Source organism: Equus przewalskii, chromosome 2, assembly GCF_037783145.1.
Source record: "Equus przewalskii isolate Varuska chromosome 2, EquPr2, whole genome shotgun sequence".
NCBI lineage: Eukaryota > Metazoa > Chordata > Mammalia > Perissodactyla > Equidae > Equus > Equus przewalskii.
In genome coordinates this window covers 31,712,896-31,740,690 of record NC_091832.1, presented here as the reverse complement: position 1 = coordinate 31,740,690, position 27,795 = coordinate 31,712,896, and the positions used below count along the sequence as shown (strand labels likewise).

Sequence of the window (27,795 nt, the reverse complement as noted above, 5' to 3'; positions counted from 1 at the left end):
TTTGAACCCAGAAAGTCTGGCTCCAGTTTGTGATCTTGACCTCTACACCTTAACATTGTAATTACATCATTGCAATGGAGTCGCCCAATTACGTAAGAACACTGGAGTTACAGTTATGACCTGGAAGACCGTGGCCCACACATTGTTTCAAGAGAGTCTCAGGGGCTCTGTGCACCCCCGACACGTCCATCATTGGCTGTACAATCAGGTGTGCACTTTTCTGCTTAAGAGGTCATAGCTTTTCATCGGCTTCTCAGAGGGCTCCGTGATCCTCAAAGGGTGAAGCTTGCCACACTATTGCTTTTCTGTACTCAGCTCTCTGAGGCCCAGGCCTGTGCCTTAGCCCACGTGGGTCCCCAGGGCCCAGCCCAGGGCCTCATGCAAAGAGGGTATCTGGGGAAGGCTTGCTGGAGAGCTGACAGATGCTGAATGAGCATCATCTAGGCCGGTGCCCTCTGCGTCCGACTCCACCACGTCTCCGCTCCTCCCGCAGCGCCTGGCTCTGTCCTGTGCAGGCCCTCGGGTCACCGTGTGCAGTACTCAGGAGGTCCAGACTGGCCTTCTGCATCTCTCAAAGGAGGGAACATTAGGTCCTGGGTGCTCAAAGGCTGGACGTTAGAGGTGGCTCCATGTGGGAGCCTGGTTTTGAGTCCCAAAGCAGCCACCGGCTGGTCTACTTGGAGCATCATTTTCCCTTTCTGAGCCTCAATGCTCACCTCTCTCCAGTGTGCTGAGGCTGAACGGGGGTCCTTCCGCTTAACCCAACAAGGCACGGGGCAGGGAGGGGGACGCAGAAGTGGATCAGCTGGGCCCCCTCCCTGCCATCTCCAAGAACTCGCAGTCTGGTCCTCGGGGTCTGCGCTCGGTGACCACTCAGCACACGCATTAGGTCAGCTGCTGCTGAGAGGACGCGAGGGAACAGCTACCCACCACCCCCCGGCCCCCGAGTCCAATGGCTACGACAGCGAGGGGCTATTTTTCTTGCTCGTAGGTTTGTGTCTGTGGGTCAACAGGTGGCCCTGTTTCAGCCTAGGAGTTAGGTCAAGGTTGTCTCCACATGTTTCTCATTCTGGAACCAGCGTTTACCCGGGTTAAGCCCCCTTCATGGCAGAGAGCAGACGCACAAGTGGCCAAGCTAAATCAACAAGCGCTTGAAAAGCCTCTGCCTGCATCTTGTCCTCTAGAATATTCCAACGGCCAAAGCAAGTCACTGGGACAAATTCAGCATCCGCAAGGCAGAGAAACGTACTCTGCCTTCTTCAGTGGGAAGCGTTACGCAGCCACACGTGGAAGGTGTGGGCTGTGGTTCTCCTGCAGGGAAGGGAGCAAAGGGTCGGGAACCACAGGCGTGTATCCAGTGGCCAGACCCGCTCCCAGGGGCAGGAGCGGGCGGTGGGCTCTGGGCCCGCTGTAGGCACCAGCCTCGCTAACTGTCTTCTCTGTTCCCCGGCAGGAGCTCAGTGAGTACAACGCCACAGCCATAAAAAGCCCCACCAACACGGTCACCGTGCAGGGCCTCAAAGCCGGCGCCATCTATGTCTTCCAGGTGCGGGCACGCACCGTGGCGGGCTACGGGCGCTACAGCGGCAAGATGTACTTCCAGACCATGACGGAAGGTAGGCGGCGTGCAGAGGGCACTCACTCCCCAGACGGAGCAGCTCAAAGGCCACCATTCCTGCAAAGTGCTTTGTGCAAATTAGAAAAGACACCTCCCTTCCAGATGTCAACCTTTGTGCACTGTGCAAACTGCACAGCCGTAGATAGAAGTGCTGTTTCAGTGGCTCAGGAAGTCTCTGGACGCCCCCATTGCCATCCTGTCAGCCAGGCCGCTTCCTTTCCTAGGACTCTTGGGGGCTCAGCCCTAACTTGCCGAGCCACTCTGAGCAAGTCACTCCCATTCCCGGGTCCAAAGTTTTCTCATCTATAAAATGAAAGCATTGTATTCAGTCTGAGAGCACAAACCTGTTTTATCTGTACGTTGCTCCAGCGCTTGCAGCTGGACTGAGAAGATTTCTGAAGCCACGTCAGCAGGAAGGAGTGCTGGGATGGATTAGTAATGTCTACCCTGGGCAAGAGCATGGGAGGTTGCAGCCCGTATGCTGCATCTCCTGGTCCGGGACCACCTGATCTCTAAGCACCCTCCCTGCTCTAATCATCTTGGAGGAGCAGCATCATTAGAGTGTGGGTTCTGATGCCTGACGATGGAGATGACGGGCCTGAGAACGCTGTGCTGTGCTCTCTCCCCAGCTGAGTACCAGACGAGCATCCAGGAGAAGCTGCCACTCATCATTGGCTCCTCGGCGGCTGGCCTGGTCTTCCTCATTGCCGTGGTTGTCATCGCCATCGTGTGTAACAGGTGGGTGGGTGGGTGTTCCCCAGCCCCGTCCAGGCTGGCTGTCCAAGAGGGCCGTCCATCCATGCAGCCATTCCTGAGCAGTGTCTGTGAACAGAGGAGGCATTCCCATCACTACCCGGGGCAGGGAGAGGCTCGGGGAGGCCTGGACACCCTCAAGCAGCCTCCCACTGCCTAAACGGCCACCATCAGCGTCCATCCCCGGGGGTTAGGCGTTGCCCTTGAAACTATTCAAAGAGGTGGCCCGTTGAGACACTAACACTCCGGCATGAAGGAAGGTCTCAGAACGGTGGGCAGGAAGGACAGCAGGATGCTGGGCGCCAGGGGATGACAGTGAGGGAGTGCAGCTCGCCCCACTGTCTGCACTAGTGGAGGCCATTCATGAATAGGGCCACAGGCAGAGTGTCTGATGGGAGGCTGAGGACCTCGGGTCAGGCCCCCTGGCTGAGGCGGCTGGAAAGACGGAGAGGACAGAGACAGGCGGGGGAGGGGGAAGGGGCACCCCAGGAGGCTCGCACAGCACGTGCCAAGGCGGGAGCGGGACCAGTCCCCTGGCTTCTGCTGGGCATAATGCAGAGAGAGGCTGTCTTCTTCCTTAGAGAGTTCCCCACTTTAGAACAGACTGGCTCGTAAGGTCAGATGGCCCGAAGCCCCTGGGGTTTCTGGGGCCGGGGGCCATGGCCAGGGGAGATGACTTTGCTCTTTGACGGGGGCGTGGCTGGAGAGGGGACAGGGGAAATAGTGAGCCTGGATTGAAGTGGGAGAGGCGGGAAGGGATGGGTGGGCCAGGAAGGGTGAGGCTGCTAGGTGAGGGGCAGACAGGGAGCCCTCTAGCAGGGGTGTGATTTCGAGGGCCTGCCCACCCTCTCCCTATCACCTACTGTGGCTCCCAGCTCCCCGGGCATCTCCAGGTGGCTCCAGCCCTTTGCTCTTGTTCCAGAAGACGGGGGTTTGAGCGTGCCGACTCGGAATACACGGACAAGCTGCAGCACTACACCAGCGGCCACAGTATGTACACCCCAGCGGGACCAGCGCCCTGGGCCTTTCACTGTCAGCTCCCCAGCAGCCTCTCCAGCCTGCTGTCACTTTACTTTACTTTACTGCAGCAGCCAGACTGAAAGTCACGCCGTCCCCTGAACGGCCAAGCTTGCGCTCACCTCTGGGCCTTTGCACATGCTGTTCCCTCTACTGGGAGCACTTCCCCCTTCCCTTTACCTGTGTGACTCTTCCTCTCTCTCAGGCCTCATCATATACAAACACCCCTGGGATGCCTTCCCCAGCCCCAGCCCACTTCACTCGTCTATGCTGGCACAGCCCCCCAACCTGGCTGCTGTCCCTCCCCCGTGGCAGTGGGTGCGCCTGGAGCGCTGACACTGTCTGGTGTCCACCCCTCACCACCGCCTCCCCCACAGCTTGCTGCCCAGCGCACAGGAGCCGCTAGATGCTTATTAGCAGAACAAACACATGAGCTGAATGACGAGGACCCCAGGCTCTGGCCCAGGACCGGAGAGAAAGGAGGCGAGATGCCCCCTTCAGTCCCTCCCCAGTGACCTCTCGGGCAGCCACTTCCCCCCACCTAGTGCCTCCATTTCCCCTGCTGTACCATCCTACCTCAGGCCAGGGCTGGGGGCCCATGTGCAGGTGGGGCCCCACGGAGAGAAGAGCAGAGCACAGGTCCCTCGACCCTGGCAGAACCACCAGTCGCGGGGAGGACCTTAGTCCTCACTTCAGCTCACTCAGCAAACAGCAGTCCCAAACAGGTCTGATGCGGTTCTCCAACTGTACTCAGTAGAGTCTCCTGGGGCTCCTCAGATGGCCACCCCGTCAGGGGGCCGTCAGTGTGCCCCTTCACTTGTCACATATGCGTTGTGGCTTACTCTGTATGTTTTAGGTGCTGGGGACACACAACTAAGCAGACCAAATACCCCTGGCCTTGGGGGACTCATATCCTAGTGGGGGGGACAGGAAATTAAAAAATACATGGAATAAACGGGTAACGTATGATATAGTAGAAGATGAAGGTGCTACGGAAAAAGGCAAAGTAGAACAGGTACTGGGTTGAGAGTTGTGGGGATCAGGCTTCCATCTTTAAATAGGGGCATTGGGGTTGGCCTCATTGAGAGGGTTTTGTTTGAAGACACAAAGGAGCTGAGAGTGAACTTATGTAGAGATACCTGAGGGAAGAGCATCCCAGGCAGGGGGAACAGGCAGTGCAAAGGCCCTGGGGCTGGAGTGTGCCTGGCAGGTTTCAGGAAGAGCCAGGAGGCCCGTGTGACTGGAGCCAAGCGAGGGAGCAGGAGGGGGAGGTCTGAGGGGGCCACAGCTTGCAGATCTTGTCAACCACTGTGGGGCCTTGGTTTTTACTCTGAGTCAAGCAGGGAGCTCTAGAAGGGTCTGACGTGCTCTGAGTCGCTGTTGACAGGACTTCTCTGGCTGCTGTGTGGAGAAGGGATGCAAGGGGCTGGGTGAGCTGGCAAGGACAGAAGCCAGGAGACCCGGGAGGCGGCTGTGGGAAGAATCCAGGGACAAGATGACAGAGGCTGGGCCAGGGCGGCCGTGTGGGGGTGGTGGGGGTGGTGGGATTCTGACATATTCTGAAAGGAGAGCCACTGGATCTATAGGGCCGGTTGTGGGGTCTGAGGAAAGAGCAGTCCGGGAGTTCTGCAGCTTCTGGGTGAGACTTTGGGTTTAAAAATCATTTTAAGATATAAATGTAAAAATAATTAAACCACTAACATCTCCAGATCGTTTAGTTACTATTTAACTGATCTGAGGATGGAAAAGGGCTTTCTAAACATCAAAGCAGTGGAAGGATCACAAGAAAACAAATCGAACTACACAGCAATAAAAATCACCTGTAAAAAGAAAAGTCATAAATTCCGTCACCCCCCCCCACTCCCCAAGTAATAAAATCACGATCGTAGACGCAGCTAAACACACTGAGTGTGTTCTATGCGCCAAGAATTGTTTTAATGCTTTACGTGTGTTTATTCATTTAATTTGTATAATTTCCCACTTTGCGTATTAGGAAACTGAGGCACAGGGATGTCACACAGCTGCTCAGGGCAGGAGCCGGGGGTACGAACCCAGGGTGTCTGGCTCCAGAGCACACGCTTAGCCAGGCCGTGCCGTCTACACCCCGCTGACCTGGAATGAGACAGGCTCGCACGCTCTGTCACCTGGAGCCGTTTGGGAGCGGCGCTATTTGGAGCGTGAGTCAGTAACAAGGGAACAGGTGACAGCAGGGACTTATTTTAAAAATAGACCCCAGGACTTGTTCACAGATCAACACACTCTCTAGCTCCAGCTCCCACTCCTTGCATCTGGGCAGGACTTGGTTTCTGCAAAGCCCTGCCAGCCCCGGGACCCCGCGTGCACCGGCCGCCCTCTGTGGCCAGGGCAGAGGAGGAAGCGGAGGCAGTGATGTATGGTCGGCTCGAAGCCTCCCTCCTGGGCTCGTGCTTTCCATCGTTTAGCAGGTGCTTGGCGTGAGCACCAAGGTCTCTGGTGGCTGGATGTGGAGCCGGAGGGACCCACGTGGTTTCTCATCCCTACTCCGCCCCTGGCGTGCTAGGTGACCTTGGGGAAGTCCTTGAACCTCTCTGAGCCTTGCCATCTTTACGTGGGAAGTACAGAATGATACTTCTTCCACAGAGCTGTGAGGATTAAATGAATTAATGGATATTAAAGTGCTTTCTAATAATAATATTTAATAATAGCCAACTCTTTGTTAACAGGTAATAATTATTCGGTGCTTTCTATTTGCCAGCTACTGTGCTAAGCCCTTTAAAAAGATTCTCACTTAATCTTTGCAGTCCCCTTAGAAGGTAGGTACTCTTTATTATCTCCAGGTTGTAGATGAAAAAAGTGAGGCACAGAGAGGTTAAGTCACTTACCCAAGGGCACACAGCTGGAGCAATCCAGCGGTTGATCCTGAATTCAAACTCATAAATCAGCTTATTTGTGATCCTTATTACTGGCAGATCCAGAATTCAAACCCAGCTCTCTGAATGCCTGGTTCCTCCGTGCTCATCTTGAATTTCCCCATTTGGGTTCAGGACGGCTGCTGGTGGCCCCGACCGCCATAAATCATCCAAACGCCAGCCCAGTATTTTCTGAAAACAGCCTGCAGAGGTCCCCATTCGACTTCACTCCACAAAGGCCCCTCCTGGGAGCCAGACCCTGTGCAAGGCTCAGGCCACGAGGAGCTCACCTTCTGTTCCAGGAGACAGGTTGGAGAAGCCCCTGGAAGAAACTGGTAGCCTGGTGGTTCCAAGTGTAGACTCTACAGCCAGACAACCTGCATTCAAACCCACTTCTGCCACATATTAGCTGTGTCCGTGTCCTCTTGGGCAGGTCACTTAACCTTTCTTATGGCACAGCGTCCTCCTCCAAAAAATGGGGATAATATTAGGATGGACCAAATGAACTGCCATTTTTGTAGGTCAGAAGCAGTCAAACATCGATAGCTTCATAAGATTCAGCCTAATAATAGCATTTCCCTGGTAGGGTTGCTAGGAGAATTAATTGGGTCGGTACCTATAAGAAGTGCCTAGAACAGAGCCTGGTTCTTGGTACCTGATACTCTGAATCCACACTGAATTGTGAGCCAATAGTGTTATTAATGGCAAAGTGAAACCGAAGGGTCACAGAAGCAGAGACGGCTTCACTCAGAGCCATACATTCAATAAGCGGTTATTAAGCATCGACTGCATGCCACCTTCACCTATGACGGCAGAGGAAACATTCTAGAGCGAGAGTCCATGCCCTGGGTTCACAGACCCCTGGAGCTGCGAGGCCCTGTGAACACTCCATAATTATATGCCGAGTATGGGAGGGTGTGCACATGTGTGAATACTTTTTCAAAGAGCAGATTTGTAGTTTTTGTCAAATTCTCAAAGGCATTCCTGACCCCAAACAGGTGGAGGGAGAAAAAGAGGGCCCTTCAATGAGTGATGATTATTCTTTCGATAAGCAATTATTGAGCACCTGCTGTGAGCCAGGCCCTGGGATGCAGCGTGCACAAGATAGACACTTCTCCCTGGGGGAGAGAGGGTAAAGGAAGCCCTCACAGGCAGCAGAGTGTTCCAGAAAGGGGTGGCAGGAGGCTGTGGGCATGCATATCCAGGAGCCCTGATATAAGGCAGAAAAGCCAAAGAGACGTCAGGCCCATAGGAGGGAGTGTGGTGACGGGGCTGCGGGAGCCTGAGGAAAGAACATGGGCCTGTACTGGAGGGATCCAGGCAGGCTTCCTGGAGGAGGGGGCATTTGATGTGGACACAAAGAGGATGAGAAGGCTGTTCTGGGTGGAGGGAACTACATGCAAAGCACAGAGGCAAAAACTCATGAGGTGTGTCTGGCCCCTTTCTGCTGGCACGTACAGGAGCAGGGAGCCGTGAGTGGGGCCGGCACAGAGAGCCTGGAATGCCAGGTGAAGGCCTTGCCTGTGTCCTGTAAGCGACAGAGAGCCGGCCCGGCCAGCACTCCTGGCCGAGGCTTGGGGACGGCACCTGATCGGTTGGCAGCACCCAAGCAGCCTTTGAGCTCCCGCACGCCTTCTCCTTAGCTCCCGGAGCTGGCCCGCCCCCGTCCTCCCTCCCCAACGGCCCGGCAGAAAGGGCTCCCCCCCGTGCTGCGGGGAGAGAAGCTGAAAGTCAGCTGCCCAGAACCGCAGGCCAAGCACTGACTCTCAGCAAGCGAGGGAGCAGTCCAGGGAGCTGAGGGCCCCGCTCCAAGGAGGGCTGACTTGGGGAAGGAGGAGTCAGGGCTGAATACACCAGGAGGAGGAGGCGGCATGGACCAGATCTGGCTGGATTTCATCCAGGAGGCAGTGAGCATGGGGATCAAGAGTACCGGCCCTTGGCTCAAGTCTGACAGACCTGGGTTCAAACCCTGGCTGTGCCATTTGCTAGCTGTGTGGCCTTGGGCAGATTACTTAGCCTCTCTGAGCCACAGTTTCCACATGCATGCAATGAGAATGATCCCTTCCTCCAGGAGCTGTCGAGCAGAGGAGATGAGATAATGCATACACAGAGCCTAGCACGGTGTCAGGCACAAAGGGCCCAGTGGGTGGCAGCTGCTATTACTCTTAGTCTCTCTATCGTCCGGCTTCTGCTCAGCTCTACAGACACTGAGTGTCTACTGTGTGAGGAGCTTTACGCAGCCTGCCAGGGGAGGGGGGAGGCAGAAAAGACCTGCACCCACGCCCTCCTCCCAGGCTCCCACCATCCAACATGTGGCTCCTCGGGTCTCAGGCTCCTCTGAGTCTGCGACAAATTTTGGCTCCTGTGGCCAGAGAAACACAAATATGCACAGGTGTGTATGTAAAATTATAAGACAGAGGGGCTGGCCCAGTGGCACAGCAGTTAAGTTTGCACGTTCCGCTTCGGCAGCCCGGGGTTCGCTGGTTCGGACCCCGGGTGCGGACGTGACACCGCTTGACAGGCCATGCTTTGGTAGGCATCCCACATATAAAGTAGAGGAAGATGGGCACGGATGTTAGCTCAGGGCCAGTCTTCCTCAGCAAAAAGAGGAGGATTGTCGGCAGTTAGCTCAGGGCTAATCTTCCTCCAAAAAAAAAAATCTATACTCTATATAGACAGAAAAATCTATACTCAGGGATAGATGTTGGAGAACTTTTACTTTCAACAATATTTATTTCCATAATTTCTAGACTATTTATAAGGAGGATGAATTACTTTTCTCATTTATAAAGGCAATAATAATAAATGCATTCCATTTCAGGAGGTTTCCTGGGCCTGCTGAGTGGTTCGCAGACCCAAATTACGAAACCCTGACCGAAAGAGCTAGACAGACACCACACAGATAGTCCAAGATAAAGCTAAGGTGTTAGAGCAGCTTTCCTTTAAAGGGTCAGATAGCGAATATTTTAGACTTTGCAGGCCATATGGTCGCTATCGTGACTACTCAATTCAGTTGCTGTAGCGGGAAAGCAGCCACAGGCAAAGGACTGTGTGTGGCTGTGTTCCAATAAAACTTTATTGACAAAACAAGCAGTGGGCCGGTTTGCCAACTGCTATGTGGAGGGGCCAACTCCTAGATTCCGGAATGTCTGAAACAGAAAGTGGTCAATTAACATATCCAAGGTCAGGGCCGCTGAGCAGAGTTGATGGCCTCACTCACCAACCAGCCAAGCCTTCCTTGGCCCAGGGACTCCAGCTCCCAACTCCTAGACTTGCTGCCTCTGAGTGACAGCGCCCAGAGCAGCGGGAGAGTGTGGGCAGGCAGCTGGGGAAGCTCGAGGGAGGCCTGGACTGGGAGAGGGCCAGAGGGTCTGGGGGCAGAAGACCAGTTATCTGGGAGGGGGATGTGGGATGGATCATCTTCCCCTTCCTTCAGAGCGTTCCGCTGACTCAGTGCTGGGGCCAGAAGTGGGTCTTTGACGTCCACGTTACCTCCTTCTCTTTCTGCATCAAAAAATAAAAATCCACATCATATCGGAATCAAATTAATAGCCCCATGTCCAGCCTCATGCCGATCTCCAGGGAATTTGAGATCCAGACTTGGCTAGTAGGGGACCGGGGATTTGGCCCAGGAGCCGCGGGTACTCGGGCCCTGGCGAAGCAGCCAGGAAGTCTCCTGAGGGGAGAGGAGGCTTGAGTTAGGCCTTGAAAGACAGGGAGATCCTCTTATCAGAAAGCCAGGAACAGGGCCTGTTACCTGCTCTTTCTGTATCTTCGTTCCAGTTCTCTCTCTTCCATCTTAACTTTCTCTTCCTTTACTTTCCAACCTCCCCCCCTCAACCACCACCATTCTCCATCACTGAGTGGCAAACCTATCCTTTTACGGCCACACCCACAACAGACATTGCTTATCAATCATGACAGTCTTTTAGCTGCTCCAGGAAGCCATTACTAATCAATTAGAGTTGGAACAAGAGCTAGAACCTATCTGCTGTCCTTGCTGAGCTCTCTGTTCCCCTCACCCTTCTATTCAGCTCAGTGTCTAGCTGCCCACCAAGGCCCAGAGAGGTCATGTGACCTGCAGGGCATTGCCCAGTTCCTACGGGGGCCACACGGGAGTGTATGTCCCTCCCTGGAGGGACTGGCTCTCACCTTTCCGTTGGTCCACATCTTGAGTCTGTGCATGTGACGAGCATGGTCTTGTCCCCCAGTGACCCCAGGCATGAAGATCTACATCGACCCTTTCACCTACGAGGACCCCAACGAGGCCGTGCGGGAGTTTGCCAAGGAAATTGACATCTCCTGCGTCAAAATTGAGCAGGTGATCGGAGCAGGTAGGTCGGTGGTGTCCTCCAGGTATCATGGCCTCAGCCACGGGGAGGGGAGACCACCTCGTTGTTTGCTCCTGGGGCAAAGGGTGGGATGGGGGGGCAGGAGCTTCAGAGGACCCTCCAAGGCCTGAAGGCTCAGAATGCCCAAAGTCAAAAGGCCCTCAAAGGTCATCCAGTAAAACGAGCTCATCGACAAATGAGGAAACTGAGGCACGGGGCTGGGAAGAAGCTTGCACATCGTGTCGGAGAATGAGCTAGGTCTGGAACCCGGTTCTCTGGGCTCCTCTAGTGGTTTGTCTTTCCCATTCGTCCCAGGTCCCTGTCTCCATCTCCCCAGGTCCCTCTATATCCTCACCCCACGCCCAGCCAAATACCACGGGACAGCCGTGGAGAGTTCACTCTTACTCCCGAAGGTGGCTGGGACTTTTTGGGGGCCCCCACGTTCTACAAAGGGGTTCTGTGTCTGAGAGGATGAGTTGACCACTGAGGAGAAAAAGTTCCTGCAGGCCCAGGAGTAGGGGTTACAGGGAACGGGGAGGTGGCACTTCCACCTGGCAAGTGACATCCTGCCCCTCTCGGTGTGTCTGCCCCAGGGGAGTTTGGCGAGGTCTGCAGTGGCCACCTGAAACTGCCAGGCAAGAGGGAGATCTTTGTGGCCATCAAGACGCTCAAGTCGGGCTATACCGAGAAGCAACGCCGGGACTTCCTGAGTGAGGCCTCCATCATGGGCCAGTTCGACCACCCCAACGTCATCCACCTGGAGGGTGTTGTCACCAAGAGCACGCCTGTGATGATCATCACCGAGTTCATGGAGAACGGCTCCCTGGACTCCTTCCTCAGGGTAGGGGAAGCTGTGAGCTCCAGGGGCCCAGGGGTGGGGCAGGAAAAGGAGTGGTGGACACAGCTTCATCCTGACAGAGCCTGAAGGGATCTTGGAGAAGATCTGGGTCAGGAGTGGCTTGCATGCCACCACTTCCCATTCCCTGATCATGGCAGGCATTGCTAATCAACCCCAGTACTCTCTCCCAACAAACCCAGAAGCAATCTCAGAATCCTTCTCAATCCAGGAAACCACAACCACTGATTAAAGTTGGCGTATAAGCTGAAATCTGTTGCCATCTACACTCTTAACCAGACTTCTCCTCTATACAAGAGGAAATTGAGGCTCAAAGAGAGGTTGAGTTTGCCCAGGGTTACCTAGAGGGTCAACTGGAGAGCCAGGACTGGAACCAGATCTCTTGACCCCTAGTCTGGAGTTTTCACCAGATACTGGAACTCTCCAAAGCTGTCTAGGCCGGAGGGAGGAGTTCAGAGCACAAGGCCAACAGAGGAGAGTTTCCAGGCCCCCCCAGGAGATCAGTCCACCAGCTAGACAGAGAGCACAGAAGCACGCAACCAGACCAGTCACCGATTAAGCACCTAGTATGTGCCAGGCGCCTGCCCTGCCCCTTCCTGGTTAACTCAGACCGCCCCGGGAGGTGGGTGTTACCTACCCCGATTCAACACGCAGACGAGCTGACTCAGGGGGTTAGTTCACTTCTCCAAGGTTGCACAGCCAGCGAGGGGCAGAGCAGAGTCAGACCAGCGGTGTCTGCTCCAAAGACCGTGTTCTCCCCATCACCCCGAAACCCACCTCCCCGGGCCTCTCTGAGGCCCCCCAGCGTCTGAGTCCTTCCCACGGGAGCCCAGGCCAGGGTGGCAGCGTCCTGCTCTGCTTCCTCGCTGTGAGGATGACCCGGAGCTCGGATTCATGACTTCCCATCTGCTCTGTGTTTTCTCCACTCCTCCCAAAGCAAAACGACGGGCAGTTCACAGTCATCCAGCTGGTGGGCATGCTCCGGGGCATCGCGGCCGGCATGAAGTACCTGGCGGACATGAACTACGTGCACCGCGACCTGGCCGCCCGCAACATCCTCGTCAACAGCAACCTGGTCTGCAAGGTGTCTGACTTTGGGCTCTCACGCTTTCTGGAGGACGATACCTCGGACCCCACCTACACCAGCGCCCTGGTAAGATGCAGGCAGGGAAGAGTGGAGTCACGGTGCCAGGGAAGAGGGCATAGAGAGCCATCTCTCCCTGCAATGCCAGGCCTGTGCCGGGCCTGGAGACATAGAGACGGGAACCGCGGTTTCTGCCGTCTTGGAGCTCACGGGCTGGTGGGGGACACATGGGGTGACAGGCCTGTGAGTCAGGACACCAGCCTGGGGAGAAGTGGAAGGCTCGCTAGAGATGGTGATGAAGGGCCCGTAAAAGTTGGTCAGACGCCATGTTCTCATGGCAAGGGGTGTCTGGAAGACAGGCTGTCAGGGGGAAGGTGGTGAGCAATGATGCTGGAGAGGTGGGCGTGGTCAGAGCTTGGAGACCCTGGAATGCCCAAGCTCAGGACTCTCTCCTGAAAGCAGTTCGGGATGTTGAAGAGTTTTAAACAGAAAGGAATAAGACACAGTCTCTGCCCTCAAAGGGCTCAAAGATAGTACAAGAAGAGCCGGGCAAGTAGGCAAATCACTTGAGTACTGCTGTGTGTGAAGTGCCTCCTTGATGGAGAGATGTGGAGCACAGTTGTAGAATTAGGAGAGTGAGCAACTCTTTGGAACATAAGGAAAGATTTTCAGAGGGACTTAAAGGAGGAGAAGGAGGTTTCCAGATGGCAGAGTGGGAAAAGGCTCTTCATGCAGAGGGAAGAGCATGTGCAAATGCCCAGGGGTCTGAAGCAGCACAGTGAGTTTGGGGAACAATAAGGCACTCGGTGAGATGGTACAGCACAGGGCAGAGGGTCGGAAGTATTGAGAGGAGAGGTCAGATGGGTCAGCCTCCCACCGTCAAGCTTCCTCGTTCTGTTCCACAGGGCGGGAAGATCCCCATCCGCTGGACGGCCCCAGAAGCCATCCAGTACCGAAAGTTCACCTCGGCCAGCGACGTGTGGAGCTATGGTATCGTCATGTGGGAGGTGATGTCCTACGGGGAGCGGCCCTACTGGGACATGACCAACCAGGACGTAAGTCTCCAAGGGGGTAGGCCGAGCCTCTCTGGCCAGTGAGATGGGAGGGGAAGATCCAGGGTTCCTGGCCTTCTGCCCATCTCCCAGGGTCTCTGAGATTCTGGGCTGGGGCAGCTCCCAGCTGGGTAGTGGCTGATTCAGATGTCTGCATGGGACCCTGGACTCTCCAGAGGGTCAGCAAGTCTTCAGGATGCATTCACGTTGTGGCCAACCCTGAATGAGGCCATATTTGCCCCTCAGGTGTCTACCACCTAATTGCAGGACAAGACCATCATTCTTGGAACGAGATGTAGTTATCAGGAACTTTCATGATCGGTTGCTAAATTGGAGAAGGCCAGTGTCAAGCCTGTAGGTGCTGAAGCAGGGGCAGTGTGGGTAAGATCAGCCAGGAAGTCTTCACCGGACAAGTGGGATGCAAACAGGAGTGGGCCATGGAGATGTGAGGGCATCCAAGTGGAAAGAACAGCCTGTGCAAAGGCCCAGAGGTGGGATGATGAGGGGCCACATTTGGGGGCAGTGGAGAGGAGAGTTGGTGAGGGTCAATAATGGGGTGACTAAAAGTCAACCCAAGGACTTTTGATTTGCAACAATACAGAACAGAGAGGACTTGAGGAAGCTTCTTGAGCAGGGAGCGTGACCCACACTCAAGCTGGAGAAGATGAGTCTGGCCCCGGTGGCAGGGCAGATTGGAGAGACGTGTTTGAGCTCCTTTCCCTGGCAGAGGAGCTAGGCTGGGCCGGTGGGAAGAGAGTACGAGGCCGTGCTGTGGGGCCTCACAGGGGAGGTCTCTCTCACCTGGAGCAGGAAATAGCACTGAAATCAAGAGGGTGGTCACCCTACGGTCAAGGGCCAGAGAGAGGAGTCCTCAGGCCCATCAAAGCCAGGAAGCGGCCCAGAGATGGGAGGGAGGGAAGAGCTGGTGGAGTTACCCACAGGAGGGTCAGCCGGGTGGGCCCTGAGGCAGAGGCTCCCTCAAGGTGCTGGATTTCCCAAGATTGTGAGAGGAGGGCAGGCACCCAGCTGCCAGGTCAGACTGAGGCCAGAGATGGTCGGAACCCAGGTAAGGCCCATCCCTGGGGCTGCCTCAGGGAGGTGGAGGCAGTTGCCATGGCAACCAAATAGGTCTGTCCTGCAATGCACTGGGAGCAAGATGGGCCAGGCCAGAGGGCAGATGCTCTTCCCCACCCACCCAACCCTACCCCACCCTGTGTGGTCCCCAGGTCATCAACGCCATAGAGCAGGACTATCGACTGCCGCCGCCCATGGACTGCCCCAGTGCCCTGCACCAGCTCATGCTGGACTGCTGGCAGAAGGACCGCAACCACAGGCCCAAGTTCGGCCAGATCGTCAACACGCTGGACAAGACGATCCGCAACCCCAACAGCCTCAAAGCCATGGCGCCTCTCTCCTCTGGGTAGGGCCCCATCCCGCCCCGGGCCCTCCTCCCCAGCTGGCTCCGCCCCAGCCCCCCAGCCGGCCCTTCCCCTCTCTGAATACCCTCCCACCATGGCTCCCCCTGCTCCAAGCAGACACTCTCAGCCACACCTTGGGATCCGGGAGGGACAGCACTGGTGTTTGGGGACTGTCTGCCCTGCCTGGGGGCGCAGAGGAGTGCAGCACACACACTGTCCACTGGGGGAGAAGGAAGCTCATGATAGGTGGCAGAGGAGGCGCCTTCTAAAGCGTGCTCAGAGAGGACACTGTTTAAGAGAAATTACCAGAATCTCGGCTGGTGACGAGATTTACTCATCACTGTTTCCTCCCTAGCTACCCTCACACTCAAAGCTGGACCCTCTGATGTGCATCTGCATCCTCCTCAACACAGCCACGCAAATGCAGGCACACACAAACACAGTCCTGCACACGTACGTGAACACGCAGTTAGGCACAGATGCTCCTGCTTATGCTCACGCACACACAATCTCGCACACATGGACTCACATCCATTCTCAGGCTGTCACACCTACACATACCCATCGGCATGTGAGCACACACACATTACACATCCGGCAGAACATACTCACCACACACACACACGTGCCCCACACACGGGTCACTGTCCCTGCCTCAGAGACTGGCTCCGCTGAACTCACATTAGCTCCAGTGATCCTAATGCTTCCCCTCTCCCAGCGCCCCCAGGGCGCGCTCCCATAGGCCTGCAGCCACCACCGCCTTGTCTGGGCAGCTGTCACGGGCTCCACTCCTGCCCCTGCATATTCTTACTCTTAGGGACCCTCCATCACACAGGTTTCTGAGGCACACCCAGCTAGCTATCCTCAGGGTCCGGGGCTGGCTGTGTCCAGAGACTCTTTGGACCCAAGTCCTCCACCTGCCAAGTTCTTGTGGCCAACAGTGTTCGCCTCTCCTGTCGCTCCTCACCACGACCCTGCGTCAGCTGCTCCTGACTGTCCGGATAAACTCACTCTGAGCTTTTAGCCTCATGAGGGTCATTTCACTCCTTGCCAGCCAGGAAGTCATTCCCGTTAGCACCACCAGCTTTGTCTGGATGTTGAGAGGCAGTCCGCAGGATCAGCTTCCTGTAGCACAACCCGGGTAGAGAAGGATGGAGAACGGCACAGAGGAGGGAACAGCAAATCATTTGCACAGTTGGCCCAGCTGAACTGCCCCCTGCTGAAGCCAGGAGGCATGGAGAAGTGGCCGCCTCACCATGGGGGCCAGCCTCTCCACGGCCCCGCAGAGGCTCCCTAGACCTCCCGGGTCACCCCAGCTTGTGTCCCACACACATGCTCACTCTCTCATATTCACACACAGACATGTGTACACTTACATGGGTTCAAACTCACACCTGCACTCACACAGAAATAATCACGTACACACACACTCACCTGTGTTCACACAGATGGATACACACATGCAGGTACACACGCAGCCCGCAGGTGTGCCCGTGCCCACGCTTACCCTCACCCCATGCCAGCACGTGCCCTGACTGTCTCTGTTGCCCACCCCACCCCCAGAATCAACCTGCCACTGCTGGACCGCACGATCCCTGACTACACCAGCTTTAACACGGTGGCCGAGTGGCTGGAGGCCATCAAGATGGGGCAGTACAAGGAGAGTTTCGCCAACGCAGGCTTCACCTCCTTCGACGTCGTGTCGCAGATGGTGATGGAGTAAGTGCCCGGCCGCCTCCACGGCCATTAGCACCCCTCCCCGCCCACTGCACCAGGCAGGGGCTCTGGAGGGTGAGGAAGTGACGGGGTCCCAGCAGGGATGTGGCAGACCACGGGGTGAGATGGCCAGCTTTGGAGTCACATTTGGATCGACACCCAGGTCTGCCTGCCACCTACTGGCTGTGTGACCTTGGGCAAATCACAGAACCTCCCTCAGCCCCCGTTTTTCCTTCTGTGAACTGCGGGTGGGTAGGAAGATCAAAGGAGACAGGGAGCGAGTGGGTACTTAGCCAGTGTGAGTTCCCTCTCCTTCTTGGTAGCAGAGGACACAGGTGCACCTGGGCGCTGGGACTCCCAGGCACGTGCTCCTTCCACCTCAGTCACTCGCTCCAGCCGCCACTGGGGCCCCTCATCCCTCCCTTGCTCTCTCGCAGCAGGAAACCCCCCGCCACAGAAACCCAGGCAGCTCTCTGCCTGGCCCCAGTCCCCTCTATCCACAGTTCTCTAACACACGTGCTTCTCTCCCAAAGGGACATTCTCCGGGTTGGGGTCACCTTGGCCGGCCACCAGAAAAAAATCCTGAACAGTATCCAGGTGATGCGGGCACAGATGAACCAGATCCAGTCCGTGGAGGTTTGACGTTCACCCGCCTCGGCTCACCTCTTCCTCCAGGCCCCGCCCCCTCCGCCCACGCCCCGCCCCCTGGCTCTCCGTCCACCGCGAGGCCAGCCCCTGCAGGGAGGCCGCGGACCACAGGGAGAACCACGCAGCGCCCCGGCCGTGAGACGTCACCACGAGCACGTGCAACTCAGATGATGGAAAAAAGGGAATGGGGACAAAAGAAAATAGATCCTGGGAGGGGGCGGGAAATACAAGGAATATTTTTTAAAGAGGATTCTAATAAGGAAAGCGATCATTGTTCCTGGGGAAAAAAAGGGCTTGGGAGATCCATGCGATTTGTCCAATCGGAGACCAAAAGCAGTTTCTCTCCAACTCCCTCTGGGAAGGTGACCTGGCCAGAGCCTAGAAACACTTTCAGGAAAACAAATGTGAAGGGGAGCGACACGGGCCACCCTTCTCTCCTGTCCCCAGGCTGTTCTTCCAGACCCGGCTCAACAGCCACGAGCCGGGCGGATGGGCGGACGGGCAGGCGATGGACAGGCAGCCACCCCGACAACCACTCCGGGAAAGCCCGTTCCCACTGCCACTGGGCAAACAGAAGAATTTTTCAGTCTTTGGAGAATATTTCAGAAACTCCAATGAAAGAGACTTGTTTCTCCCGTCGGCACATGGGGCTGAAAAGGGGCTTTTGTCCTCCTGGGTCAGGGAGAAAGGTCACCTTCCTGAGGATGGCCGCCCCCAGGTCTGCGGCTCCACGCCCACCCCGGCCCGCTGGGTGCCCACCCCGCCAGCCCCCACCTGGAGGACTGCAGTGACTGCCGTCAGCTACGACTGCCACTGAGGATTGCTCCTGCGTCTGGGTTTGTTTACAGCGATTGGTGGACTCGGGGGCGTTTGGTCAGGGGCGGATTTGGTTTGGGGGGGGTGTGTGCTGGTTTTTTTATGACAATGAAGTGACACTTGGACATTTTCCTCCCTTTTGAGGACTTGATCCTTCTCCAGGAAGAAGGGCTTTCTGCTTACTGACTTAGGCAATACACCAAGGGCGAGATTTTATATGCACATTTCTGGATTTTTTATATGGTTTTCATTGACACCCTTTCCTCCTCCCCCCCGAGTAGAGTTCCCACCTGCTGCCAGGCCTCACCAAAGCCAACTGCCACGGGGCCATCTGGGCCTTTCCGAGACTGAGCGAGATTGGGGCAGAGGGTGGGGGGCCAAGGTGGGAGAGCATCCCACCCCGGGACTCTCTGAAAGCGACAGATTGAGAAGCGAGCGGGCTCTGAGGCTGCAGAACCAGAAGTCTTTGCCCACATCTCCACTCTCCTTCTGCCCCAGTCTGTCCAGTACTTTCCAGGCAGATAGGCCCCTCCAAGGTTCCTGAGTGCCCTCAGACGGCCAGAACCCAGTTTCAGCTCTGGGAGCCTAAACCAGGCTGCATCAGAGGCCAGGACCCAGATCATTCACTGTGATACCCAGCCGACCAGAGCGTCACCCTCAGACACGTGCAGGCATGCTGCTTTGCTCCCCTGGGGAGAAACTGTGTGATTTCTCTCCCACCTCCTTCCCTCCACCAGAACTTTGCCCAGGTCTGAAGGTCGTGGCCTTGGGAAAACCATCGGCCAAGGGGTCTGCCCACAGACTCTCCTGTGAGCAAATGCAGGCACCTGAGCAGAACAACCGGTTAGTGAATTGAATGGAAATAAATGCTTTAGTTATAAAATGATCCCTGTTCTCTGTAAGTTCCAAGAGAGGCCCTGGCACCCTGGGGACCTGTCAAGTGACCCTTGATGCTCTTCTAAGGGACCCTTCCTTCCTCAGGGTTCGAGAAGGCCCAGGGCTGAGAAAACACATGAAGGACATCACCGGTCCATGTGGCCTTTCTGGCTCTGGTTTGTCAAAAGCACAGGCAACAAAAGAAGTGAGTTGAAAGTGGCTCCAAACTCAGATGCCCTGCAAATCAGGGTGAGCCTCTGCAGGATGCATCAGGAGCGGGGAGCGGATGGGTGCCCTCAGCTCTCCTTGGCCAGGAGAGAGGCCTCCAGGCATTAGGTGAGCTGTGATAGTGGCAGTGTGAGGGTCTCGGAGTATCCACGGAGCCCTGAAGCCACAGGTATGACCACCTTATCCTGGTCAACCCTAACCTTCTCTGAGCAAATGGGCTCCTACTCACATACTGTGAGAATTCTTTGTGTGGAGGGAGGAGGCTAGGGAGGGGCCAGGGACACCACAGCTCGGGACCTCTCCCTTTGTCCAGGGGACACTGACCAATGGGAAAGATTCAGGCCACAGGTGGCCAGCCAAAGGCCCGCGGTCAGAGCGAGCATCCAGCATGGACCAGCCTGTCATCTGTCACTCACCTGTTCTCCAGAGCCCGAGATGCAAGGGGAAGGAAAGGATTAGATGGGGGCGTGGGCCCCCGGGGGGAACAGCAGAACGAGCCACAGGCAAGGCACTGGCTGGTTTCCCACAAGCTGGCCAGCCATGGCCCAGCCGGCTGCCCTTTGTGCCCTAAAGATGCCCAGTACGAGTGGCAGCTGTCCCGGCACACAAGGTCACCTTCTGGAGGGAGCTGCCCTGATGCTCTTTAGATTAACTCTGTCTCCCCAGCCCAACCCCCACTGCTCTGGGGGCCAACAGGGGGCTGGCACTTGGTGCTTCCTGTCAGATGGCTTCCTGTCCTAAGCCGCTGGGCTGGTGCCTGCTCGCCAGCACGTCTGCCCATCCTCCCTCCAGGGTCCGAGTCCTCGGTGGTCCTGGGCTATCACGTGCCTGCTTCTCAGGGTGAGGGTTCTAGCCCGACCCTCCATGTCTCCACTTCAGGGAAACAGACAGACGTCACTGTGACCGTCCGGGGCTGCGGGGCGATGCTCACCTCCCACCGTGGCTGGGGCAGCTCCCCCACCACCTCTTGCTTGCTTCTAGGCTGGGAGTGGCAGGCCATGCTGCCAAGCGCCTTCCACTGACGCTGCCCACTCGCCCGGGCACACAGCTCTGAGCCACCTGCTGCCTGGTTACTAATCCCTTCCTGGCTCACCCTCCCCCAGTGCCAGCCCCCACCTGCCCAGCATGTGAGGAGTTTCTGGCTGCTCTGCACACAGTTGATACTTAAGGAAGGAAAGCTGCCTTGTAAACGTGGGCCAGGGCACCGTGGAAATGGGGGCCAGCTGCTCTGAGAGGGTGTGACAAGCAGATCTGCACAGGGCCAGGCTGGCTAACAGCCGAGCCATCACCCCCGCCCCTGCTGCCCCAGAAGCCCCCCAAATGGGTTATTGTTGATGGTCAGCCAGCCTCTTCCCAGGGGATGATATTCAAAATATCCATCAGCTGACAAGACGTGGGCAGACCCATCAGAATAGATGACAGCCTTAGGGATAGACCAAGAGCCCTCAGAGTCGGGGCTAGGGTGGCAGCGGCTGTCAGGGACACTCAGGGACTCAGGGCAGTGGCTGTTTACTAGCCAGAGGTGCCTCCTGCTCAGATGGCATCTGCTAGACTTGCCCCATCTTTCTGGTTGGTCCCCATGCTGCTGCTACCGCTCAGCTCTCTGCCGCCCCCTTGTGCGCCATCACTAGCCTAGTACCCCTCTCGGGTGAGTCAGGGGCTCATCTCCAAAAGACTGGGGGATCCCACCCCTGTCCAGCTCTTCCTCACACCTGGCTGAAGCACAAGAAAGACCCAGGCCCTGGCCACCCCCCACCCTGTGCTGGGCCCTCGGCCACTCCTGCCTGTCTGCTGGGCCCCTGTAGTTCCAAGACGGTAACAACGGCTGGAAGACTCCTGCCAGGGAAAGTAATGTAAACACAGTCAAAGGACAGGACGCCGCGTGACGCTAAGGAAAATACATCCTGCCACCACAGCAGCAGCCTTGCCCCATCACTGACTTGAGCCATGGATCTGGGCAAGCCATTTCCCCTCCCTGAGCCTCAGTCTGCACTGGGTAAAATGAGAGCCTTGGACTAGGTGAGCCAGGCATGCAAAACACTTTATACACTCCGGTGAGAAGGGGGAAACTGAGGCTCAGGGAGGGGAAGTGGCTTGTTCAGGATGACACAGCCAGGAGCGGGCAGAGCAGGGCTGTGTTCACGTGCTTCTGGTGCCCACGCCGTCACACTGAAGTGGATGACATGAAGCACTTGGTGTCTGATGCTGGCTAGTCAGAGAAGGGAGAGCTCAAATGGGCCAGGATTGTCAGGGAGGGCATCACGGAGGAGGCCGTCTTAAAAATGACGGAAGTTGAGAGACAGGTCATTCCACGTGGGAGGTACAGTGTCACCAAAGATGCACAGGCAGGAATGGTCCAACAGTGAGGAGTCAGGTCTGGATGGGCCAGAGGAGTGGTGGGAGGTGGGGCTTGATTTAAGGAGAGGTTGAGGCAGTTGGGATGTATGCATCATCCAGCCACAGCAGGTTCTTGAGCAGAAGAGTGGCAGAGGGAACATCGGGTTCTAGAAGGGGGAGGCAGTTCAGCCATCAGGTGGGGGCATGATGCTCCCTCTCTCCTCAGGGAGGAAGACCCCTGGAGAGCTCTCCTTTATTCCGGGAGAAGCCAGGCCCTGCTGCTTTCTTTTCCCTCCTCACTCGCTGACGCAGATAATCCAAAGAGTCATTTCAGCGGCTTGGAACAGCAGGGTTGGAGTCTGTGCTACCGGATTCTTAATTCGGCTGCGCTCCGCTGATGCCCCCCTCCACCACCGGGCCCTCCAGGCCTCTCTGAGAGCCTCCACTCACGACCAGACCAGAGTAGATGCGAGTGGCGGTAACGGCACGGGAGGCGGGCAGGCGGACGTGGCAGAGCCCGGAGGCACGGAGCGGAGGGCTGGGGTGAGCAGGGGCTGGGGGTGGGGCGCGTGACATGCGAACTGCTCAGGAAGCCCGTCTCTACCTGGGTCACCCTGGCCCTGGAAGGATCGCCCAGACAGGTTGGAAGGGTCTGCGGTCCTCCCTTCTCAATCGTGGGTCGTGCGGGGAAGACCCAGAGGAAAGCTAGGAAGCCACACTGCGCATGCGCACGCCACCTGCCGGCCTTGACCCAGCCTCCCGGGAAATGGTTCCTGCCACAGGGACCGGCCTCAAAGCTGGCCAGCTTCCCCTTCAGGGAACCCAAGGTCAGAGTGCTGGTCCCAGAAAGTGACTCGGCCTTTGTTCTGTGACCCAGGAAGGCTCAGGGACATCCCGTCGGAGGCTGGTCTAGGAGGTTGACGCCACAGGGCTTCACTAATCACTGAGCACTTAGCTTACGCCAGGCCCCATGTGGGGACCTTACCGGTGTTATCACCCCAACTTGACACGTAGGGAAGCAGATGAATCCTAGAGGATCCCAGGTCATCTGCATTTCGTGCTCCCTCCTTCCCACCTCCCAGGATTTCTCAAAATTTTTGCCATCACCCACCTGTATCAGAATCTTCTGGGCTATGACAATGCCACTTGCAGGTTTCCAGACTCCACTCCAACCCCCTAACTCAGAATCCCAGAGGTCGAGCCCAGGAGCCTCCAGTTAACAAGCTCCTCCAGGAGATTCCTCCAGACACTGAAATCCTCTCTCCACACGCCCACGACGCCCTGTGCCCTGCTGGCTGCTGAGGGAGGGTCTGGTGTAGACAGGGATTAGGGAAAAGCAGGACATCGTCAGATAAGATGCCCAAACTCAGACACGGATTAGGACCCATGAAGGGGGCGGGGGGGTGGTGGCTGACCCTCAAGAATGTGTTCAGACTGAGCTAAGCTTTCAGGAAAATTAAAAAGACCCGAGACCCAGAGTCTGTCTGAGTTTAGCTTTCCAGCATGCAGCCCGCCTCAGGAAAGCTGATACAGCAAGAAGCAGCAGGAGCTTAACCCTTCAGAGGGGTCCCGCAGCCCACCCGGGGCCACCCTATGGGGACCCCAAAGACCCCCAGGTTACTATCCAGGCCTGCTCACTCAACACCTGGCCAAGTGGGCCAGCCAAAGGCAGGGTGGGGCTCCCGGCTGGACCTGCAGCTCCATCTGCACCCCTCCAGCCCCTGCTGCCCAGGCTGAGACTCGGCTTTCCCGGGGGAAGGAGAGGGAGTGAAGGGCCTTGTCCCTACTCAGGGTCTGACAGCCCCTGCTCGAGGGGGACGATGGGAGGGGGGTGGGAGGAGGTCAGAGCCAGGACCACGTACACTCTGGGGGCCATGCTGAGGCTACAAGGGTCCAGAATCCTAACATTCCATGGGAAAAGATTCCAGGATTCTAAGATTGCAAAACTCCAGCATTCTAAGATTCTCATGTTTTTAAGATTCCATCACCCTATGAGTCTATGCTGCTAATTCTTGAGACATCAAGTCCTGTTGTTCATCTCTGGTCCCCAACCTGATGGCCCTCGCAGTGAAAAAGCACAAAGAGAGAACAAGGAGAGAGATGGCAAGGGAGACAGCTAACAAATCCTAACAGCTCCCTCCTTTGAATCTGGGTCAGAGATGGACCTTGGCAAGGGCCAAGCCCCTCCTTTTGAGTGTGACGCTGACTTTGTCTCCCTGGTAGACTGGGAGACACCTGGCTGTCCCGGTGGCCGGGGGCGGATGGGGGGGCGGTGCTGGATGCTAAGCAATGCCTTCTGGAGGCCACGGCGCCCACTGGCTGGTGGCCAGGCAGCTCAGCTCAGGAGCCAAGTAGGGGCCCCGCTGGCTCGGTGTGGGGAGGGGCTCCTCTGGGGTGGAGCCCCCCAGAGAGGGAGCTGTCAGGCCAGGGATTCTCCACGGAATCTCCCCCAGGCACACCACCTTCCTGTTCAGGGCCCAAGTCTTAACACCGGGCAACCCAGGGTCTTGCTGCAAACCTCAGAGCCAGGTGCCTTTTCTCTGACACTCGGGACACAGAGTCCATGGCCACACAGCCCCTCCCATTGCAAGGATCCCATTACCCTTTCCAGTTGAGGCCACTGCCTTGGGGATCTGGGAGGCCAGCCCGGGGAGGTGCCTCTGGATTGCTCAGAGAAGTCTGGCTGCTTTCTCTTCCATGGAGGGGGACTCTGGTGGGCAGGGGGCACGAAGTCAAGCCCCTGAGGCTGGCCTGGGGTAGGTCTGGCAGGGACACTCCCTCACAATCAGCCTCTTGGACTGCAGAGAAGAGCAATTTCTGCTTGGTCATGCCTAGCCCCAAATCCTAATCATAGCTGCTATGTCTTGAGTGCCAACAATGTGCCAGGTGTCATGCTTAACTTTTATACACCGTGTCTAGCTTAACCCTCACGCACTTCAGCGAGACAGGCACAATTATTCCCACTCCACAGACCAGGAAACTCAGAGATGCGACCTGGTGGCGTTCCCAGGCCACACGGTTGGCCAGTCTCTGACCCCAGCTTCTGCCCTTGGAATCACTATGCTATGCTGCTACTGGTGGTCCTCACTCAGCCCCTCTCCACTGACAGGCCCTTTGCCAGTCAAATCCCAGGTCCCCGGGACGCACTCTGCTCCGGGCATTTGGACACCCTCTCTGACCATGGCCTCCAGGACCTGCCGTCAGAGCCATGTGCAGTTGGAGCCTGGACTGCCCCCCACCAGGTGTTCACTCAGCCTGGACCCCACAGACCAGAGCTCTCAACCAGGGGCCGGGGGTTCTGGTGGGGTTTCACAGAACCACGCCTCTGGTCAGAAACGTGGGTTTTCCTGACAATGTTGGGGGTTGGGGAGTGACATGGCTGGCGTTCCAACTGGCCGTGGGTCAGACCTGGCTCCTCCGGAGCCCCACTGCCGTGACCAAGGAAATCTTACCAGCTGTGTCCATGAGCACCCCTGACCCTGTTACTCCAATGCCTTTGTAGGAGTATTTTTAGCAGAACCTTTTTTTTCCAAAATAAATGTGAATTGTAAAAATTATCACTTGGACTCACAGTATTTTTTTTTTTTTTTTTTTTTTTTTGCTGAGTTTCCCCAGGGAACAAATGGGGGCTCCTAGTCGTCCTCAGTAGGGTTCTGAAGTATGACTAGGAGTTTTCCTGGCTAAGGATGGAGCTGGGACTAGGGCTGGGATCTGGGTTGGGGCTGGGGTGAGGTGCTGAACTCGAGCAGTAACTCCTAAGTGTTCTAAGAACACTCATTCGTGTTTAAGAGTTTGACCTCTGCTCTCAGTAACCCTCAGGTTTGAGTCCCAGCTCTGCCATTTGTTAGCTATGTGTCCTTGGAGGGGTCACATAATTGCTCTCAGCCTCATGTTCATGTGTCTTTAAAATGAGGCAACAATATATAACTCCTAGAGTGTAGGTGAGGATGAAATGAGATGGAAAGTGCTTAGCACTCACGAACCTTGGCTCCTAGTATCTTGCTGAGCCCATGTCTGCCGTACACTGTGTGTTCTCCACCAACCAGCGCAAGCCTGGCCCACAGCAGACTCTCATTAAATGTCTGCCAAATAAATGATGTTCTGCTAGAAAATAAATAAATAAAGCATTTCGGGAGGGTGCCATGGTCAAACACATTAGGGAAATTCTGGGCTTAGGCCAGTTGATCACATTTCTTTAGGATACCGCAGAGCCTTAAATATGCTACAAGTGCAAGGTGGATCTGTAAGAAGGTATTATCCTTTGCAGGGTTTCCCACTTGGGAGGGAGCATCTCGTGGGACCAGTGTCCCCAGGAGCACACCTGGAGAAGTTGATGGCACTTGGGTAACACTGTGGTTGTTAGAGGTAGAGCGGGGCTGAGGATGAAATTGGGCCTGGAAACATGAGCGGGGAGAAGTCAGAGGGGCATGGGATCCAGGAGGCTGTCTGTTGATTCACTCACTCACTCACTCATTCATTCATTTATTCATTCATTCAAAAGTACTCCCTGAATTCTTGTTCCATGAAAGGTGCTGCGTTAGACACCATGGGGAGACAGAAACCACTCACATGTGCATCCCGCCCTGGAGAGCTCACCAGGGCATTTGGACCACTTCACCGCGCATGAATTGGGCCCCTTGGAGCGCCAGACCCGAGGCTGGGACTGGGAAGGTGGCAGTCAGAAACCTACCTGAGCTCACAGAAGGCCTCAGTCAGTAGGGGAGACCAGCAGGTACTCAGGTCATTGCAACTCAGGGCGACGTGTGCAACAATCCACATGTCCACAGCTTCTGAGAAGGGTGTGCGATTAACCCTGAGTGGGAGCCCCTATGGGTCCTGAGTGGGGTTCTCAAGTATGACTGGGAGCTTTCCTGGAAACTAAGGATGGGTAAAGTATTCCAGGCAGAGAGGACAACAGATACAAAGGTATGAAGTCCACATTGATATAACAGATTTTGTGAATTACTATGTAAGTAATTCAGAAGCAAACATCACTACCATATTAAAAAATCACAAATGACCCCTTATACCAGTTTGTACACCAAGCGGCAGGGCTGCCAGCTCCTGTGAGCTGCTCATGGGTGCTGGGCGGAGGAGATTCTGAGAGCCCACAGTGAGGCCAGTCGGGTCACACCCCAGCCCCAGGTGCACAGCAGTTAGAGGCCAGCACGCAAACTCAAGGCCTTCCTTGGAGTGCCTGGGGCCTCTGATCCATCGCCCAAAACAGCTTCTGTCTGTCCTAGCCCAGTTCCCCTGAGCAGTCTAGATCACCTGCCCCAGTGCCCGCCCACACTGGGCTCCTGGTAGACCCTCCTGCCCATTCTAAGATCCAGCACAATCTCATGGGGTCTGCTCCCAGCTCAGGGATGCTGACCCAGGTGTCCCTGCCCCGCAGGTCGCTCACCAAACCCTCACTTCTTCCTCTCCACCTTCTTCTCTCTCTTCTTTCTCACCCATGGGACAGCCGAGACCTCTCTTTGCCCCGACCTCTGGCTCTATATGGGCATCCACAGGCTCAGTCATTTCACAGGGACAGAGTTGTCAGTGCCACAAAAGATGTCATCAAGGAGAAAAAGAGAATCGGGGGGGCGGGGTTCCCCATCATCTCTCACTGGGTTTGGCTTCACGGCTGTGGAGCCCCTCCCCGCCCTGCCCCAGGTGGGACTGTAGAAATGGTCCACCCCCCACCCTCCCACCAATTCCTTCAGACCAAAGTGTCTGCCTGGACCAGCCCTCCCCCAGAAACCCTGATGGCTCAGCATGAGGAGGCCTGGGGCCACCAGCCCCCTGCCCACTGCGGGCACCTCCTCCCCTGCTGCCCCCAGATGGCACAATGGTGAAACTAGAGATGCTGTCACTACTTCAGCTGCTGCTCCGGCCCCTCCTCCTCCCTGGTGGTGGAGGGTCCCGCCACTTAACTCGCTGGAGCCTGCCCCAATCCCTTTGCCCCAGCGCCCACCCCTACACACTCCACATGCAGAAAGACCCCTCTCACCCAGGGGCACCCACGCATTTATACGTGCTCATTTCTGCCAGCAGCTACACATAGACACACATTCACACACAAAGCCATAAACTCCCAAACATCCAAACATTCATGCATACACACACCCCACATGCTGATCAAGTTACATATACAAGCACTCACCCCGTATCC

At 56.3% G+C, this 27,795-nt stretch overlaps 1 protein-coding gene across 6 annotated transcripts in view; it reads left to right on the top strand.

Annotated features, from left to right (window-relative positions):
* Positions 1–18,419, top strand: part of EPHB2 (EPH receptor B2) — a 181,088-nt gene extending 162,669 nt beyond the window's left edge. For 2 of the 6 annotated variants that reach the window (XM_070598671.1, XM_070598653.1), the window contains exons 7-16: positions 1,454–1,616; positions 2,248–2,356; positions 3,297–3,361; positions 10,488–10,610; positions 11,201–11,448; positions 12,401–12,616; positions 13,453–13,602; positions 14,826–15,019; positions 16,581–16,736; positions 17,267–18,419. In XM_070598671.1, the coding sequence (XP_070454772.1) occupies positions 1,454–1,616; positions 2,248–2,356; positions 3,297–3,361; positions 10,488–10,610; positions 11,201–11,448; positions 12,401–12,616; positions 13,453–13,602; positions 14,826–15,019; positions 16,581–16,736; positions 17,267–17,375 (1,533 nt within the window). In that variant the 3' untranslated portion in view covers positions 17,376–18,419. Of the gene's footprint in view, positions 1–1,453; positions 1,617–2,247; positions 2,357–3,293; positions 3,362–10,487; positions 10,611–11,200; positions 11,449–12,400; positions 12,617–13,452; positions 13,603–14,825; positions 15,020–16,580; positions 16,737–17,266 lie in introns of all 6 variants that reach the window. The other 4 variants (XM_070598661.1, XM_070598642.1, XM_070598691.1 and 1 more) reach the window with 3 other exon arrangements.
* Positions 18,420–27,795: the final 9,376 nt, after the last annotated feature.